General features: G+C 43.5%; 1 protein-coding gene across 9 annotated transcripts in view; it reads right to left on the bottom strand.

The window, feature by feature from the left end:
- AMBRA1 (autophagy and beclin 1 regulator 1) overlaps positions 1 to 20,268 on the bottom strand; it is a 182,743-nt gene that overhangs the window by 10,289 nt on the left and 152,186 nt on the right. For all 9 annotated transcript variants that reach the window (XM_037838594.1, XM_037838595.1, XM_037838593.1 and 6 more), the window contains 3 exons: positions 18,199 to 18,387; positions 17,396 to 17,550; positions 4,941 to 5,080 (listed from right to left, as the gene is read on the bottom strand). In XM_037838594.1, coding sequence (XP_037694522.1) covers positions 4,941 to 5,080; positions 17,396 to 17,550; positions 18,199 to 18,387 — 484 coding nt within the window. The remainder of the gene's footprint in view (positions 1 to 4,940; positions 5,081 to 17,395; positions 17,551 to 18,198; positions 18,388 to 20,268) is intronic.

The following is a 20,268-nucleotide window of genomic DNA, read 5'->3' as shown; positions in this document are numbered from 1 at the left end:
GTGAAGAGAAAAGCCTTTCCATCTGTCAAGCTTTTCCAGCTGCCAGCCTTTCCCTGGCTGGTCCCTTCTCTCCCTACAATGGACTATCAAGGAGTCTTTTCAATCTCACAATGGCACAGGTGCCAGAAGGAAGCAGGAGCCTCTCTTCTTTCCACACTGATTTGGCATCTCAGGCAGCAATCCTGGCTGACCAGAGTGGGTCCCAGAACCCAAGACTGCTTAACTTTTAAAGATAGCTCCCTGGTTGAGGTGGGGTGCTGGTAATGGTGGTGAAGAGGGAGGGAGGAATAGAAGTTGGGAAAGAGATACCACTTACATGCAGAAATCCTCAGAGATACTCAAAACATCTAGCTCTGTCTGCTCCAAAATGGCATGGGGAATGCCCATGTGCTCAAAGAGCACCAACAAAAGGTTTTCAGTCACTGGAGGCCTAGGATACCTTCCTTTAATGGCAGAACTTTATTTCAACAAAGGGCAAACAAATGAAAGTCAGTGGGTTATAAGGATTAGCCAGTAAAAGGTGAGTTTTAAGGGAGACATGTAAAGTGCTTCATTCCTAAATATGTGAGGATTTGACAGGACAGAGACCTGACAGGGCTTGGATGATGGGGAACTGTGTATCAGAGAAGGCTATACTGTCTCAGGTGAAAAGAAACAGGACTAGGTACTGAGCCCCAAATCTGTCTTTAGAGGGTCACTAAGATTCTGGGTAATAAGGCTTCACCTGAAGAAATATTAGTTTCTTTGAGGGGAATGAGCCACAGCCAAACCAAAGGGCCCTTCCTTTCCCTGACCTGTGCTGAACCTTCCTCAGCTTCTTTCAGAGAGCCTGCTGGGCTGCAGATCTGGTATGATTTTCCTCAGACCACCCCTTTAAAATGCAGTATCCTCCTTCCTCTTCTGAACACTTACAGCTATTTTTGTGGGGGTTGAGGGCTATTTGAGAACAGGGGCAATGGAGGACAAAGGTAAGAGAAGAAGACTTTAAGTTAGGGAAGAGGCAAATGGCCAGAAATCAACTTGCTTGCGGGAGCAGAGGCCTTCAAAAACAAAGTCATCATTGCAAGTTTTGGCGAGCAAATCCTGGCTGCATTAGGCACCATGTGAAGCCAGCTGCCAGAAAGCCTCTAATTTACAAACTTGTCAAGTTTTATTGACAGGTGGCAACACCATATAGGTCCCTGCCAAATCCCTCCTCTGTAATTCTTGCTAGCCAGCACTGGCTGGCAATAGCAAACTGTTCAGATCAAATCTACACAAACCATGTACTGCATAACCAAGAACCTTCCCTTCCATTTCAGAAAAGAGGCCACTAGAAGCCCCCTCGTCTGAGCTGGGGCTGTCAGCATGATTCTGGTGGCCAAAGGGTTCCCTCCAAGACTTTTTTATGTGGGCAGCCTGAGTCATCAACTCAGAGCCACAAACTGTGGCTATTTACTGATGAAGTCAACTGCCAAACAAAACAGGAACTGCAGTTACTGTATCACATGCACTGTGCCACTCTGCCCCATTACCCCGATCCTTTCTGCTCCCCTCAAAGAAGCCTAATTCTAAGCCCTAATTTGCTCTTCTCTCTGTGGTCAGAGCACTGTGATTATAACAAGCTCATAAATCTGATTTGAATTCCAGCCACAGTACCAAGGAATAGAATTGAAGATACCCTTTCTGGCTACTGACACACTCAATAGAGTTGAAGATACCCTTTCTGGCTACTGACACGCTCAACCTTCAATACCCAATACCACTGATTTCTGTCTGAAAGCTGAAGAATGGTCCCAACCATCTCCTTCCTTCTTGCATCTTAATGAGGATGAATAAGTCACTGTTTGCTCTGGGTTCTTCCTGGAAGCTATACAAGCACACAGGTGGATAAAAAAGAGGGAGAAGGCCAATTAGGGTCAGCCTTTGCAAATGGACTGCCACTTAACACCTGGCTTCCTTCACCAGCAACTGTGAGCTGTGCTTCTGGGCTTGGCTCAACACCTTCCTCACTGCTGGACTCCCTGAACATACCTAAGAGCCAGCCTGGCTTCCTCAGTCACAATTCTCTCATCACAGAGCTTCTGGCTCTGAACTGCCCAGCCTCTAGGGAACATTCTCTGTGAGAACATTCTTCTTTCATCTATCAGTTACATGGCTGCAGAGGCTTGGACTACTCAGCTGTCTCCTTGGAAAGGACTGCTAACAAGAAGACTGATGTTTACTCCCGCCATTTCTGCAGCTATGGGAAAGAGCTGGTATCTGGCTCTTGTAGGCTAGCCCGAAAGATGGAATCTCTGGAATTCTGGCTCCCCTTTTGAAGTATGTCTTTCCCCTCCTTGGTCAATGATGCTTGAATATAATCACAGTTTACAGTGGTAGCTAGGTAGCTCTGTCTTAAGGGTTAGAACTGGGGTCTTGTTAAGAGTCCCACAGTTGGCCAAAGGGCTGGATGCCCTATAGCTCCAGCTCACTTCTCTTTTGACATGAGTTCCTCAGTTCTGCCTTCTGAGAAGCAGGGCCTTCCAAGCAACTCTCCCACTAGCCCCACACTGTAGGCCTGATCTATGAAGCCAGAAGTGAGCAGCATCCCCTCATCTGTCTGGTACTTTGTACCCAATGTGATTTTTAGGGGGTTATTGGCTAGGCTGGAGGTCAGCCAGAGGCACAGAAGCAGAGGAGTGGCCAGTGGGGGGAGCAAAGCAAAGGAGAAAGGAGCACCTCGCTGCTAGAAAGAGGGGGTGATCAGGCTATCAGTCACCAAAACAGCTTAGCATATGCAGGAGCTGAAGGGCCAGTAGTTGGTCTTCGCACCTGCCTAAGGATTCCTTCCCCTGGAGAGATGGAGGATTGTCTTAGGCCCTTTTCTACTGCCAAATGGGGGTTTTAGTGCCACTGATCCCAAGGGGCTTGTTCCCTCTGTCTTTGTACTTGGAGAGAGTGTCCAGGTTAAGACAATGGAGGATAAATCAAGAGGAGGACTGAGAGCACAAAATGAGGTACAGTCACCTATGCCAGGACAAACGCTGACAACCACCTGTTTTGGAGGGAGGGCTGTAGCCTTGGTGCAGCTGGCTGGATGGAGCCTATGCCCTTGGGAATGGGTGTGCCAGGGACCTGTGTCAACCACACCTAGGCAGCAAGCTTCAGACAGCTGCTTACTAAAGAGATGACAAATCTTGAGCTCCTGCTTTCCCGATTATTTTTTCTCATTTTAGGCCAGAGACCAATCATAGACTGTTCAAAAGATGTTCAAAAGATGTAAATGTTCTCACGGATCCTTTCTCATTTTCCACTGCATCAATCACCTGACCTGGTTAAATAGGGGAAGGGCCTATGTGTTCCCCAGGGACAAAAGTTAGTGGTTGTAGTCATAGACAAAATGTCTATCCTCTGAGGAAGGAAGTCTCAGAGAAACAGGGAAAGGAAGACTTATAATTACATTGTTGGTTAAGAATAAAATTATTGTCCAGAATTCCGTGGCAGTTTTGGAAAAGATGGCTATTGGATTCCTCTTATAAGTTCCCAAGAAAAGAAGAAGGGGTAAGATAATCAGCTTCATGTGTTTGGGGAAGGAAGTACTCAGGGAAGACTGATGCTGGGAAGACAGATAGGTCAGGGGAAGGGCAGAAACTGACAGACCCAGCATGCCTAGACTAACAGTAGCATACTTGGGATGGAGGCAGGCTGTGTTTTGGGAAGGCACAAGGAGATACTAAAGGAGGCTCTTTGGACACAGACCCTGAGGAGAGAGTGGCTGGCAGAATAAACTAACCTCCCAGCTCCAAGAACAATCCAATCAGGTCATAGCTCAGACAGCAGCCTTTCTTCAGGAGAAGCTTCAAAGAGGGAATGAAAGAGCTGCCCTTAAAACCAGGTTTTCTTTCTCCTGTGCCTCTGTCCTAACTCCGCTGACAAGGGTTCAATCACCAGTTACATACCAGGCCATAAGAACTGACCCAAATACAGACCCTGGGACAGAATGCCTAAGTCCCTATCAAAAGGCAATACAGATACTCCCAGTAGCCAGAGACCCTGTCAGACCAGTCACACCATGCTCTGTGTTAGGCAGAACACCCCAGGTGAAGACCTGGCATCACGTGAAGGACAGCATTAGGATGGCCCGGAGGCAGAAGTGGCATTTAGTTGGTTGGACCCCTGCAGTGTCCCCTACAGCAATCAGCCTGATCTGCACTGAACCACAGGCTTCACAGTCCCCACCTGGATGAGTCTGGAAATTGATGACAAACCTCTCAGGATCTTGAGTAAATGGGTGCCTGGCAAGACCTCTATCCTCCCTAAAAGCCAGAGGTCAAAAGGACTTAAGAAAGAAATGCTTTGGTTCCCTGTTTCTGACTACCACTCCACTTTGAGACCAGATAATAATCATTCTGATTTTAAATTGAGCTTTTCAATCTGCCTTCACTATTATGAGCTAGAGCCTCAAGGAGATAAAAAACAGGAAGGGCATAGAGCCAAGCTGTTAGAGATCAGTGGCTTGACAACATTGGGTTTTAACAATACTCAACTTCCAGTTTTATTTCTTACATTAAGTCTATGGCATTTAAATGAACCCAAGATCACCTGTGAATTTTTAAAACAGGGTTTAAAAAAGAATCTTTGCTATCTAAACTTCTGCCTGCAGGGAAACTTTATTACCACTAAGAAACCAGAGAACAATGGGAAAAAAGAAAAAAGAAAAAAAAAAACAACAAAAAAAAACTGCCTTATTTTTAAGAAGACACAACGACTAAATCAGCCTCTTTAAGACACCTGGAATGGAGAGTAACCTCACAGCCCCTGAGTGGAGAGGACCCTTTAAGGAGTGATGCTGAGAATGAGGCAGGATTTAGATTTCCATCTAAAAGATGCCATCTCACTGGCCAGGTCCAGAGGTGAATGTTGGCTACTCTCATCCTCAGCCCGGATGACTGCCCTCCCCCACACCTTGAGCCACTCACTCTGGTCGGCAGATCACCAGGTCTCCTTTGTTTGTACCATAGGCCAGGCCGAGCCCTGGCTCAGGCAGCCAACGGGCCGAGTTGATGCTGACATGTCTCCGCTGGTCAGCAGGCATGGGGTAAAGGACGTTGAAAACTCTCTGGGAGAAAGGGGAAAGAAGAGAGAATGGGAGGATAATTAATTTGTTACCAAGATCAATAAAATCCAGGGAGAAACAAAGTCCCTTCTATAGCCTGAAGCAGGTTAATCATAGGGAAGGGAGGAGATGGCTAAGGTAGGAATGGGATGATTCTTAATAAGCATTTGAGAACCTGGGGTATCAGGTGGGACCCTCTTATTTTTGGTGAGAGCTAGGACTCTTTCAAGAAATACTAAGAGCATGCTAGGACTTTTCTGCAGAAGCTTAGTTATGTGCTCGTCAGAGCCTTTTGGTACTTGGAATTTCCCTGCTTTTAAGGAAGCCTTCTGGAAAGCCCCATCCAGAGCCCATCACACCAGGAAGGACTGTCCCTAACTTCCCTTTGACCAGAACAACCCTTGAGAGTGAACCTCTGCTGACAGTCCCATTGCCATGGAAATTACAGTGCTCTCAAAGCAATGAGGAATTGTAGGTGATAGGGGGGCGGGATGGGGTGATAACACCAGAGAACATTCTTAATTCATCTTATTAAAAGCAATGTTAAAACTGCTATTGTTAAGGAAACCTAAAAGGTACAATAATGTAAGGAGCAGGGCAGAGGGAAATTTTGATCACACAGGTACATGGTTTCTTTTTAGCTTACATAAATCACCATTAAACAGGTCATTTACATTTCTCAAGGAGAGAGAGAGATTCTCCTTTCAGTAGTCTACATCTTCCCAAAGCTAAATTTTCTCAGGGGGCAACTTTGCTGTATCCAAGGTTTAGTCTGAAGATGAGAGCCTTATCACTCTCTCGGGCCACTGATGTACAAGATACTCCAGAACAACTTTAGTCAGAGATAGAGGCAGGACAGTGGACTCATCAAGAATTAAGGACATGAACTTTTGAGTTAGAAAGACTTAGGTTTGAGTCCTGATGCTACTACCTAACAACTTCCCTAGATCTCAGTTTAAAAGAGACCATACCTACATTGAAATATTTGGAGAGACTAAAAGGGATGTTGCCTATGAAATGCCCGGGCAGTGCAAGCTCACAAATAGTAACTGTTATTGTTATTACCAGGAATCTGCACCTGGGACTTCAAAAAGATCATTATGAAAAGAACATGAAGTTGAGAATGTACAAACTGGAGTTTTAATCACTGTGATGATTTCCCTTCTAGCCTCTCCAGTTTTCAATCTTTAAAATAGGAAGGAACTTCATCAGCCTTTACCTGCCCCTTTACCTGCTGGAAAGAAAAAAAATGAGAACAAAGGGAATGTGATTTAGAAAGTAATACTCATCAAATGAATTTAGGGTGGTAGAATAGTAATTTTTCTCATTATCCTGATGAGACAAAAAAAATAAAGAAAGAAAGAAAGAAAGAAAGAAATATTTGAGCTAATGGTTCGTCCACTCTAATCAACAGACCAAGCGATAAGAAATCCTGGATTTGGGAACACTTGGGTTCATGTGCCTTGGGTATCTATCGGAAATACCTTTATCTTGACAGGAGAAGACAGCAGCATACATTGAGCATATTTGTGCTCAATTTGCTGCCACACAGAAAGAGAAAAGTTACATTTCCAGGTTTTGTGGTGCTGAGAAATGTGCTTGGGCACCTCGTGGCGCACTGCCAGAATGGACTTGCTTTGGTCCAGGGGGTGAAGGGGTCTTTTAATGACATGGAATTGGCTCTGGTTTGAGGCATAAGACTGACCGCCCTGAGGCTGCTGAATTAAGAACCATCTGTGCCCTCCCTGTATGACTCAACTTCCAGTGTAAGAGTTAGCCAGGGCTCTTTAAATCTTCAGTCTAACTGGGGTGATTATTAAAAAAGAGCCCAGTGGAGTTTACAAATTTCTAATCTAGTTATCTGAAACGTGGTTGCTTGACCTTTGGATAATCTCTTCCTTATACATATATACTTGGCAGGGGCCTTGACGAAATTCATGACTATTGCTCTCCACTCAACCTCTCTGGCTTACTATCCATGGAGATTGCAACCCCATTCTTTTCTCTTTGGGTCTAATCAGCCCTTTTCTTTAATATCAGGGGATGGGGTGTGGTGCCTTCATTCTTTTTCACAGAGGCTTTTACCTTCGGAGAATGTAGTTAGTGGTCTGTGTCCAATCTGTAGGCTACATGATTAACTACAACTTGACACACACTACAAGGACCATGTGCTTATGTTCAGACAATTGTGGGTGCGATCACTTTACTTAATTTTCCTTCTTCCAAAGGTTTGATGGTGTACATGGGGGTACATCCAGAGTTAAGGAGGGGTGAGTGTTAATTTCAGGGGGAAAATGGGGGGGGGCTTCTATTTTGGGTCTGGAGCAGCTCTACATGAGCCTCACAACAGAAATCACAATGAATTCTAAAATTCTAGGAAACGGGGCAGAAGGGACAGAGAAAGTAATCTTACATGAAGGAGAATAATAAGATTAGTAAATTAGGTGCTTGAGGATTGTGCTGAGGCTTCTGATGGGGGTCTCAAAGGAAAGAATAAAATAACTCTTTTCTAGAAATGTTCCAGACTAGGAAATAAACAAGCCTTTCATAAGTCACAACTTTACCTTTTATAGTCTGTTGCTGCAGAGGGATTAACAGGCAAATACTATCAATTTGTGTCTAACTATGGAAACTTGCTTTGGGGATAAAACCCTTAAGAAGCTATGCTGGATGAACTCAGCCTTGGTGAGACAAGGTCACAGAGGGACAGGAAAGAAGTAATTAAAGGTTGAGACCCCCAGACATTGCTGCACATATACTTCACAACTTCCATGGCTAGAGGAGTCATGGCGGCACTGATTTGTCCTCTGGCTATGCTCTACTCCACCCCCCCCCCGCCCCAAGTTTTTAAACAGTGCTAGGAGGGCAGCTCTCTCAAGTGCCCATCTCCTCCAAAGTGTTTGGATTTTAGGCTAAATCCTGCTTTGTGGCAGGAAGCCAAAAAATGCCATGTGAAGATCAGCAGCCTCCTGTATTCCCGATAAGCATTTGCTTGCTTATCACACTCTAATGTGGGGGTGGGAAGGAAGGAGATGAGGGCAAGAAGTACAGAGAACAGAGGCAGTTGGATGGGTACAAATCACTGACTCAAAAGTCCTGAGAGGTCATGTGGTCCAATCAGTCTTATTTCATGCATGCCCGTAACTAAAGGACACTAAAGGAATGAGGATATGGCCCCTACTGAAAGGGATCCAGCAAGGTAGTTTCTACTCCTTTCCCTGGCTGTAGTTTAGCAGCTTTCAATGTACCTCACTGAGGGGAAATGCTCTTCACAATCAGTCCAGCCCCAGAGACAAGAGACTCTCTAGGCAACAAGTTCCCTGGTATTGACAGATGGTTAGGTAGCTCCAGCTACTCCCAACTCTTTATGGTTTTGGTCATCAGTCTTTCCAACCCTGAGACTGGAGGATCTGTGAGTCTCTGCTCAGATTTTGATGGGGACTGGCTCTGTAAACCCAAAATTCATCAGCACTGACAAGAAAGATCTGAGACAGTCTAAAAGACAGCTGGCCTTCACTTAAAGGCTCTCCAGATAAATCTCAAGTAAAGAGTTCCTTAACACTAGTCAGGTGCTCTATAGCCACCCCCTCCTCCCCTGGGAATGTTAAGGACAAAGCTAGGTAGTCTGCCAAAAATCTACTCCCCTCTCTGATAAAAGCAACACTGCATGAAGCTATAACACCCAATTCCATTACAATGAAGGAGGATTATCAGGATCCAGGACTCTGTGGGGCTGGATCCAAAACCCAGCAGCTGATCTGTGTTTGTAGAGTACTTGTTTCACCTGTCTCAGCTACAGCTGTTCCCTGGTATATGACAAATATTGACAGGGACCACCTCCCCTCCAACCTCCCCAAGCAGATTGTTCTCATTTCTAACAATCTATGAAGGGAACTAGAATCAATATGCCAGAAGGAACAATTTTTTTTCGAGTAAGTTCTGTGGTCAGCACATCAATAGGGAAGTGAGTCAGGTCACCCAGATCTTGATAGTTCTAAGGGAGTGGGGAAAGATCATGATTCCTCCACTTCTGGAGTCCAAGACAATCTCTTGTACCATCTGCCCTTCTATCCCTCAAACTCTTAACTAATAGGAAGTAGAAGCAAAAGAAAACAGTCTCCAGATCAAAACTAAAGGGGTCATTTTTCTTATTCAAAGATAAATAGGAAAAGAATGGCAGAGACAGCCAAAAGAGCTCAGTGGGAAACCTCCTCTATCCTTTCAAAATTCAGAGGAAAAATGTATTGCTGTCCTCAATAAGATGCATTTTTTTCTACCGCAAGTCAATAAAGCTCAGGCCATTAGTCCTAGCAGCAAACTGCACTGCTCAGATCAGCCCAGGTAAGAAGCCAAAAGAGAAAACTCTGTGGTTGTCTTTACATTGGAAATCTCATCATCTATAAAGCTGGAACCTCGCCATGGGGGCAAGAGGTCGAGTGCAGTTGGCAGATCTTCCTTATTTGAACTTAGACAACAGAAGCTGGTTGGAAGAAGGGGACAACTGGAAACTGAGGCTGGATGAGCTACAGGAGAAAAGTGCAAGCCAAGGACTTTGAGGAAGAAAGGAACTGTGAGGAAATTCATTTTGCGTAACGATGGGAATTAAGGGAGGCTTTAAACTTTTAGAGAGGGTTACTAGAGAAGAATCAACTCTCTGAAAAGAGGGAAAAATCAATGAAAAACGGATACAAAGAGGCAGCTGACCTCTGAGCCAGAAATAGATGGCTACGTATCTGGTCAGAGGCTGAGAACAGGAACATATCCCAGAACACGTAGGGCGATGGATACTATGTCCATTCTTTTGTGAGTTGTTGATCTCCTTAGACTCACAATGATTGTTTTTTATAAACTTTAATTTCTTTTACTGTCTCTAAGCCTTCTTTATATTCTACTTTGGGGTTTAGAATTTGTAGAATGTTGATGGAATTCTTAATGTGGTTATTTTAAACAAGAATTGGAATAATACCAAAGTCATCCAACTCTCCCCTTTCATTCAGAGGAAGCAGGAACAAATCTACCCAGATCGTGCTTGTCCAAACCAACTTCTCCCATCAGAAAAGAAGAGCAAAGAGCTCCTTTTCTTAACTTCTTGGAATTTGTTGACATCTGTTGTCACAGGCCATCCACTGCCAACCTCCTGTGATCTCAAAGAGATCCCAGGGACAATCAGAGAACAAGCATTTTTTTTTTTCCCTTCTGAATAGTGCTTTCCAAAGGCTACCTCTGGCTACTAGGATCAAAGCAGAGGTTACTCCAGCTGAGGGTTTCATTTCTGTGCTGAATGAAATAGCAAGACAATTACTACTTCTGGAATTCCCAGAAATTAAAATAATTACTTCCACCTGTTCCCACATCTCTGTACACAGGTTCTTCAATTTCCTCAGCTTTCTAAATCTCAAAGGAAGTGGCCAAATGATTAGTTGTCCTAGAGACTCACCTTAGGTAAGAGTCAATATGTTTTACTAGATCCATATATTTTTGGAAGAAGAAAGTATTTCTATGTTTGGGATAGGTCTAACATTAAATACTTTCACCTTCTACAAAAGCAGTAGTTGGTTTTGATACTGTACAGGAAAAAAAGAATGTTTTGTCTTTCACTTTTGACCAAAAAACTCCCTGATGGGAATCTGTCACCATGTCTCAGTCCTGAGACTAGAATCCTGAGAAACTCAGATATTGGGCACAACTGTGGAAAGGATTACCTCATTAATTCCTTTTTTCAATGACTGTTTATTGACTACTGTGCTAGGCTTGCTGCTGGTGGTGCTGGTAAAGTGGGGTGTATATGCATGTATGTGCAGGGAAGACATGGTACACAAGATCTCAAAGTAGCACACGTTCACTGAACAAACGCTGAGGGCTTCCTGTGTGCCAAGCACAGTGAAGGTTGGGCAGAGACCAGATAAGAAGCTAAGTCATCTCACACGTAAGATCCATGAGAGCTGGGACCAGCTCCATTTTGTTCACTGCTGTATTCCCAGACCTAGCAAAATACCTGGTATACAGCAGGGACTCAATACAATTTGTTGGGTGAAAAGAATAAAACGCAGTATAGACTGCACTCTACTAAGAGGCCATGGAGGAGAGATATTGTCAGATGAATCTGTGAAGGGAAAATCTGCCTAAGCAAATGGCTCTGATTGCAGTTCTAATGTTACTTTTAATTTTTTATCTTGCCCCCTTCCTTCTCTGACAAATCACATCAGAGACACCTCTGACTTCTTTCAAACCCCCTCCCCCTTTCCTACAAAGTTCTGAAGAAAGGAACTTTTTGAGGATAGATGCTTTGTAAATTTCAGAAGTCAACTTTAAGATAATTGCAGCGGAAGCAGCTTTTAATCAACTGACAGGCAGCTTTAAGAGAATTAATGAGGGCAAAATCTTGGGAAGGAGTAAATCATTACTGACAACAAAGCCATCTCTCTTTTATCCCAATTTCCCCTTGAAGAAATAGTACCCTTCCAGGATACAAAAATAAAATAGCTTTATTTTTGGTATTTGCCACCCCCAAAGGCCAGACAAGATTAAGAAGCTGCTTACTTCCCTTAGATTTCTGCAGAAAATTCTGGATTGATCTAGAGTTCTAGGTCACTTTTGAAAATCAAACTTTTAGAATAGAGGGAAATGTAGATGATTGGATTATATGACAGGTAAATTCAGGGCAGGGAGGGAGTCATAGTGATGTTTATATTGAAGAATGGAGTAAAGACAGGCCAAAAAAACACTATATATATGAAATTATGTAACTGATGGTCAGTGCCGACAGCTCTGGGCACTGGTCTTGAACGAGAATCTAAGCTACAAATTTAGTTATGACTTATTTGAGCACTTTGGATACCAAGCCTTTTCCATGGTTCATTTTAATGAACGTACTCAATCGTCATTAGGATCTGTGAAGATGGCTGCAAAATGGTATGAAAGAAAACAAGCCATCTAGTATTTCTTTACAGCCAGGGTAACACCAAGGTATCATTAATAGATATCACATCAACATCTCCAATTCAAGGAAAACAGTGAGATGGACGCTGGAAAAAGGAACTCAAGAAATACTCCTTCAAATGGGGAAGGCCTGAAGGGAAAGACAAACATATTGCTTTTTAGGCCAAAGCTTCTCTGTATTCTAGCACTCAGGTAAACTGGCATGGGCTCCCAGGTAAGAACCTGAGTAAAGTCCATTGTGGGCAGATAAGACTTTTAATAATTAGGAAAAAGCTTCATAGCATTAGTCCTTAAAGCACCTTCACTAGGATTGTAGCACGATCCAATAAAGCTCAGGGCAGGAAGTACTCATCAATTTTTCAACTTCCTGGAAATTTGAAAGATCTGTATAATAGGAGCCATAGAAGTAAACCAGGTGATGATTCAGAGACAATACGTGAGGGTGAGAACAAAAATGAAAAGAACAAGACAGGTAGAGGTCTAACGAGAATTCACAAGCAGTCAACAATTCCTTCTCAACCTTGATACAGTGTACAGTCACCTGGAGGGCTTGTTAAAACATGGATGGGTCCCATCCCCAGGGTTTCTGACTCAGCAGGTCTAAGGTGAGACCAAGAATCTGCAGTTCTAAGTTTCCTGGGGTTGCTGATGTGTTCCCTGGGGACTACATTTGAGAACCACTGTGCTGACACATTTGAGTAGATTGTGGGTTTATAAAAAATGAATCTGCTTTCCTTATGAGGGGGATGTTCATCTCTAGAGCTAGAGTTCCCTGGTCCAGAGTCCATGATGCTTGTTCACATGCCTTTACTGCTCCTCTTAGAGAGGTGTCTCGGGTACAGTCCACCAGCCAACAGCAGCACTCTCAGTGTCAATAAGGAGAGAGAGAGCCATTATGCTCTCTTTCTACCACACCCTCCAAATTAAAATGAGCTGTTTGGGGAACACTCACTCAACCCTTGAATACAGTTTTACCACATAACCACAAAGAAAAGGCTTTCAATACAACCGACCCTTAATCATTTGAAGCTTTGCCTTAAAGAGCACAGTGCTGTTCCATGGAGAAGCAAAACTGCCCTCTGTCCCAGAGCTTCTTCCCCCCTGCCCCCAGATCAAATGAAGATGTCCTTGTCCATCATTTCTGCCAATAAAATGACCAGAGAGAAAATCAAGCCAGCACTGAAGACATTCAAGTTTCTAATAACTCTGGGATCTGCAGGGATTAAGCAATGAGGAGACTTTTCAGTTTTTATTAAATCACTTAGCTGCCTACAACCCCCACCTGGGTGAGTAGGTCCATGCATATGGGAGAAAGAGCATACACCTGTTAATACCTGTGTTGATAGCACAAATCCTTACTCTTGCTTTCTAGTTCAAAATGTTTTAGTATCGTTCCTCACCACCCCCACCTCCCTTCCTCACTTCCCACCCCCGCAAGTTGCTGACTTTTGCCCCCATTCCTAGGTATAATAGCACTTATTGCTGACACAAACGGGAAGAACTGTTTGGTATGATGGCTACTTCTGGTTTCATTAGTAATTTTGTACTTTTGTTATGCTTTCACGTGGTTACAACTAAAGTTATTATAATGCCCAAGCTGCCACTATTTTAGAAAATTAATTGCAGTTTTCTGTTACAATATTGTGCCTTGTTCCAATTAGAAACTGAAAGCAGAGAGGAACACTGGCAGTTTAATGTTTTGAGAATTCAGCAAAACTAGCTCAGCAGTGTCTAAAAGCCTAACTTAAAAACAAAACAAAAAATTAACAAAAAGCCCTCAGTGGCTCAAACATAAGGGAGCCAGACAGATAGAAAATAAGACTCTGAGTCATAAAGAGTAGCACATTCAGTCTGGAAATGCCTAGAATGGATAGAGGGAAGGAAGGTGAAAATAAAACTATGTGCTTAGTCGTATTTTCACTGATTAGCGAATCGTGTTAAAATTGGGAGAACTAAGGCTGACCTCTGTAAGCAAAGAAGGGTAAGATCAAAAGGACCCCAGATCCTAGAAACAAAGACAATAATGAAAATAACTGAACACGGGAAGAAAAGAATCTACCACATACAGACGACATGCAAGGGAGAAACCTGGAAAGCAGCACCAGCTGAGAAAAGATGGGAGGTGAAGTGTAGACAGCCAAAAACTGAGAGCTTGGTTGGAAATAGAACACAAAAGCCATGGTGCCTGCAACAAAATTAGCAAAGGATCAAAACACCACATACAAAACCACAATTATAAGTAAACCTGAGACTGTGTCTCTGCCTGGCTGATGAGACTGAGTGCAGAAATCTAAAATGAAGGAAAGTAGTCATTAAGAAAACAACGGTTCTCAAACTCAAGTGCATATCAGAATCATCTGGAAAGCTTGTTTTAAAAATACAGATACCTGGGTTATTCCCACCCCCGTTCTCACTCTGATTTTAGCTCTGAAGTGGAGTATGTATTTTAACAAGGATCCCATTGTAGTTCTAGTGCAGGTTATCCAGGAACCACAGTTTGAGAAGCACTGATTTAGAGGTCTGAAGTACTGCTTAGAAAAAAAGTGTGTGCCAATGCCAAAGCAATTCATTTTCACCAATGCCAAAGCAATTCATTTTCATATGGGATTGTGTAAAAGATCATCTCTTGGGGAGAGATGTTACTTAGTGGGAGTTAAAATATGATACATCAGCGATCTGAAGGATGTTCCCTTGGGAATATCTGTTGGCCCAACAAGTTCACCTCTCATTATTACTACAGTGAATCCCAAGAAGTACCACCAAAGAGAAGGGGAATTCTGGGCAGTTAAACCCTGGGATACTCTCATTATCCACAAAAGTATTCTTTTTCTGGACAGAGGCTGATATTACAGATGGAGACACCCACCTATACTTACCTGTGCAAAAAGTGAGATGCTCTACTGTCACATTAAACCCTTGCTCCCTGTTCTCAGACAAAAATTCACTTCTTGCCTTAAACGGTGACACAGCACAGCTATCCAAAAAAGTTGGTGTCTTCCCTTCCACCAGTGACTGAATTCAGGGACATTTGCTGAGTGCTTTGGTGCCTTTGGACGTAAGGGGCAACCAAGACCTGGAAAACCAGAAACCTTTCTGTAGTATGGAGGTTTAAAGTCAGACTGGGTAGAGGGTGGACGTTAGGGTGAGTGAAACCTTGTTGAGTTGCCTTGATCCTGTCTCTTGGGTGAGAGGCAACAATTTCCAAACTGGAGCTTTCTAGTTACTTCAGCTCCCTCTTGTAAGTGGCAGATGGTTCCTATTAAGAATCAAAACAAGCCTCATTGGGAGGTCTGAGAAATAGCTCTTGTCAGGAGGCACATGGCGGCTGGCTAGTTGCCTCGAGCACCTTAGCAGGACAATAATGGACTAACTGGATTACCACATCTCCTTGGCAGACTTTTCCAACTGCATTCCCTGACCTGCTAGCCTCATATATGACAACAGATCCCACCATCTTGGCTTCTGCTCTGTAGCTGTTTGCCCTCAGTCAGATGTTACTAGCTATTTATGGAAAAGAGGAACCTTGCTAGGATGGAGGACTGGCAGGCTTTACCCAGGAGTTGGGCAGAAGCCCTGGTTTCCAGAAGAAGCTGGGGATGTCCATTAGTATTGCTGAAATGAGATCTTGTCTCTTAATGATTACAAACAATTATACTACAATTAGGCAGGAAGGGTTAGAAGAACAGCTGTTGGCACCAGGATTTCTAGGTGGTGAAAAGCAGTCACCAGGTACTTTTACCATCTAAATCTGCTTATGATAAGCAAAAGAAGGATATTTAAACTAAAACTCAACTTCCATTTTCAAATATCTAGATAAGAAAACAAGCTTGACAAACTTCCTACAAAGCCTTCTTTCCATCACCCAATGTCAAATATGTCCACAGTTACGGAATTCAAGAATCAGAACTTTCCTGTCATTACAATGTCAATAGCAGAGAATGCCTTGCTTCTGCTCCTTTTGGAGACTGGAGGCAATAGGATGCTACCCACCACTGGTTTTGATAGTTACCACCTAGAAATGATGAGGATGCTTTTCTTGAGATTCTCTTTCATTCATTCAGCTTCTACTAAATGTCAGATTCCTATAAGGTACTTGGACTTCATACAGATAAAAAAGACATGGTCTCTGCTCTCAAGGAGCTAACAGTGAAGGAGAGGAGAATGACATGGAAGAATCAGCTGCAGTACGTGTTATGAGTGTTAACATGACAGCATGTACTAGGTACAGTGGTGGCACAAGGAGGGAGTGATCAACTCTGTTTAGGAAGGTTTCACAGAAGGGGAAGCACTTGACAGGCAGCTGGAGATGGGGGAGAAGTGGGCATTACAGGTAAAGGCACCCTAGCATGAAAAAGCCTTGTCAAATTCAGGGAGTTTGGAAACTGGTTCAGTATAGCTAGAAAGAGGGTAGCTGCAGGAGATAGGAGAGAGAAGAGGCTGAACAGGCAAGGGCAGATCACACTAGGACATTCACTTTCTATCACTTTGCATAAAATGGATCCTATCTCTGGTTTTTTCTTTAAAACACAGACATTCCAGACATTCAACAAGCATCTTCATGCATAGCACTAAACGAGGCATCATGGGAAGTATGCCCCTAAGGAGCTGACAGTGAACCTAATTGGGTAGATTAAACATACACACAACACAGCTAAAGGACATACAAATCAGCATACAAAGTGCATAAAACTATAAATGGCACAGACTACATAAAGTACTAAGGGAATTCATGGGTTCTTAGCTTGAAACAGAGCTTAAACACCATCTAATTAGAGAACCATGAAAATGCTTCACTCCCCTTTATAAAATCCTAGCCAAATGAGCACCCAGGGGATGTGGAAAGTTCAGTAAGGCATACTAGTCTGGCTGAGTCCAGAGGCCACCAACCACATGATGCCCAGAGGGCTTTTATGGCAATTTAAGAAAGGCTCACCTAAGACAAGAGGGGGTCCTAAATAGGACCTTTTCTCTGCTGGTGAAATGGCTGGGACAATTAAGAGCACAGTAGCTGCCCAAAGGGCTCATCCTCCATCACGATTACAGCACACAGAAAAGAACATTTCATAGTATACTATCATTTTTTATAGTCTGATCATCAAAAAAACTTTTCTTTTTCTAAAAATAAGCATAAATATTTCACTGGGTCCTATATATCTCTAGAAAAAAGGTTTCACATTGAGAAAGGGAACTGTTCTTTATTCAAACATACTTTAAGGCCTCTAGAGAACCCAGCTCATAATCTAGGGTGTGAGAAAGCCCCCTTTTCCAAAATGAAACCTGTTGGTCCTGGCTGGCTGGGAGATCATACTATGGTCCTTCATTACCCTGCCAAACCTTGGAGGGTTGCCATCTAGCAGAGGCATGAGAGGTGGCACTCACCCTCATGGAGGTCTCGCCACCATGGGCTTGTTGCAGCCTGAAGACCTGGGCCACCATGTGCTCTGTGGAGGGGTGCAGCAGGATCCTTCGTGAAGCCAAGCCCACCATTACATATCGGCCCATTGGGGACAGGCTCACCGAAATGGCGTTGGGACCTGAGGGCCAACAGAACAAAGAGGCATTTCCCAGAGTTCTTGCCATTCCAAGGAAACAACTTTCACTCTTTTCTCTTTTTCTCCAATCTCTATATTTCTTTGGCCACCTCAGGATTACCTCTTATGATTGTAGTGAGGAGTATAATGAGAAAGCATGTAAAGAATTGAATACAGTGTTTGGCATATAGAAAATAATAAATGCTTATTACTGTTAACATACAATCACTTGGAAAAAATTGGTATTACTGTAAATTCTTTGCCTAGTTTTCTGATTATTTCCTTAGAAATGGGATTGCTGGATCAAGGAGCACACACATTTTGGGGGCTTTTAATACACAATGCCAAACTGCCTTGAGTGTATGAGTGTGTCCACTTCCCCAAGCCATGACCAAAGCACTTCCCCTATTCCTGGTCATCATAATAGGAGAATGTGGGGATGCTACTGCGGTAGGGAGGACTCATTCTGAGATTGTTCTCCAGTGCCAACAGCCAAGATTCTGGCAAAGCAATCTTCCTGTGGCCTGTGCCCCAGCAAAGCCAGGAGCAGTACATGACCATTAATCCCACCTAAGCCGTGCCTCACCTAGGAATGCCCATGCCAAGGTACCAGCGTCCCTCTGTCACTCTGTTGGGCTTCCTATCCCTTACCAAATCGCTTGGTGTAGAGCATTTCGCCCAGGTTATGGGGGGCCAGGGAGTACACTGCTAAGATGCCTTCATCAGGAAAGCCCCTCTGGCTGCTAGGGATGAAAGCTGCCAGGAGCTGCCCATCTGCAGAAATGTCACAGCTGGCATCATTGTAGATCTTGCAGTTCTGCACCAGTACATTCACGGAGGCTGTATCAGACAAAGAAAGAAAAGAGGATAAGAAAGTTTGAAGTTGATGTTGTCAGAAATTCTGGGGCCAAGAAGTTCTGGGGCATTCCTAACGGCCTGAAACCTCTCAAGAAATGCTAGAAGCTGTCCTGTCAATCAAACTAAAATGTCATGGAAGAAGAAACACAAGAGGCAGGAAAGATGTCTCTTCTACCACTTCAGTAGGAAACTACAGGATAGTCAACACAACCACAACCACCTCCTGAGTCTTAGGTCACACTTAAGAGACATCATTTGAGAAATTATGTAAGTAAAAAGTTATTAAAAATTGTTCCTGAAGAGCCATTCAACAGCTGTTATTGTCCAAAAGATCAAAATGGAGATGAATGAAATGCAAACCCACTGATTCCAAGAAAAAGATGATACAGACAGAACTTCCTTGGGGTGGGAATCCTACTGTACATCGGCTATGTGACTTTGGAGAAGACAATCATTTTGCAAATTTATGTCTTACTTTCTCATTTAAGAGAACCGGAAAATTTAGAGCTGTCAGTCTTCTGGACAACACCTTACTAACACTAAACCCTACTCCACAAACAGAGGATAGAGAAACAAAGGCCAGCCCTGGCTGGATGGCTGAGGCTCTTTTCATTTCTCACTATGCTCTACCCCTTATCCATACCCTAAGTCAATGTCCATTCGTGGGCAGCACCACTCTGCACCTTGCAGTTACAGAGAATAAAACACAGGGTCAGCCAGGCAGCAGGCTCAGCTCAGGGTGAGATGTGGGGGTAGAGGGGTGCTGGAGGAGTACCACCGAGAAGAATCCTCTCCACATGATGGGACTAATAAGATGTTAACTAGCACCGGGACTGTGCCCGCATGCCTTGTTTCAGTTTTCATTTAAATCCCTCTCTAAGGCCCACTGTGCAGTTCCCTGCTAGAGGAAGTGGCTTACCCTTGATGTGAACCTGGAACAAGAGTGCCCACATCATGGGCACAAGCAGACTAGTACAGCACATTCAAAAGGACCATGCTCCAGGCTTTGTCTGCTTTAGATCTACTTCATATGCACATGCAAAGACACTTTTTGCTCTCTCTTATTTGAAGATTACTTGGATGACCACCCTCAGAGGTATTATGTTTGGGGAAAAAAAAAAAAAAAAAAAAAAAAAAAAAGCCAAGCTCAGCTGTCTCACCAGATTCTAGAAAGCCAAAAAACAGGTCAAAGGAGGTCAAGGACAAATTTCCTTAGGAAATTACCTTAAAGAAAACAAAACAAAGAACTGCTTTTGTCGAGGCTTATGGGGTTGGGGAGTTGGAGTGATAAATAAAACTCTACATTCATTTCCCATTTCCCTATGTGTTGCTAATGAAGCCACAGAGATGACAGAATAGATCAAAAAAAGAACACACTGGTTAGGCTGTTGTGCCAACTCTGGAGGGCTGACACCTACAGCACCATTACGCATAAAACCGAGGAGGGACCACAAGAATGGTTGTTTGCTAACTAATAAAATAATGACATCCAAATATTCATTGCTATCACCATTAGGCGATACTGCTCAACTTCCAACCGCCATCTGCCTGTACGGCTAGATTTATCTAGTTAGCACTGGGACCGTCTGCTCCTTACTCAGGGTCCCAAGCCCTTTGCCAAAAAAATGACATTTTCCTCCTCCTCCTCCCCTGAATTCACACGTTCTTCCAGTTGGGGATATAGAACCAAAGGAACTGGATGTATTAAGCTTCAGGAGTGAATTCATCTCGGTTTTCCAACCTTAGTCAGCGCAACCTTCAGAAAGATAAAAAGAAATGGACAATTTAGACTGTAACCACCAAAAGCAGGGAGAGAAAGAAAGAGAAATCATAAATTTCAAATAGGATATGAAAATAAACAGA

Source organism: Choloepus didactylus, chromosome 6, assembly GCF_015220235.1.
Source record: "Choloepus didactylus isolate mChoDid1 chromosome 6, mChoDid1.pri, whole genome shotgun sequence".
Lineage (NCBI taxonomy): Eukaryota > Metazoa > Chordata > Mammalia > Pilosa > Megalonychidae > Choloepus > Choloepus didactylus.
Note: the sequence above shows the minus strand (reverse complement) of the source record. Positions and strands in the feature narration are given on the sequence as shown.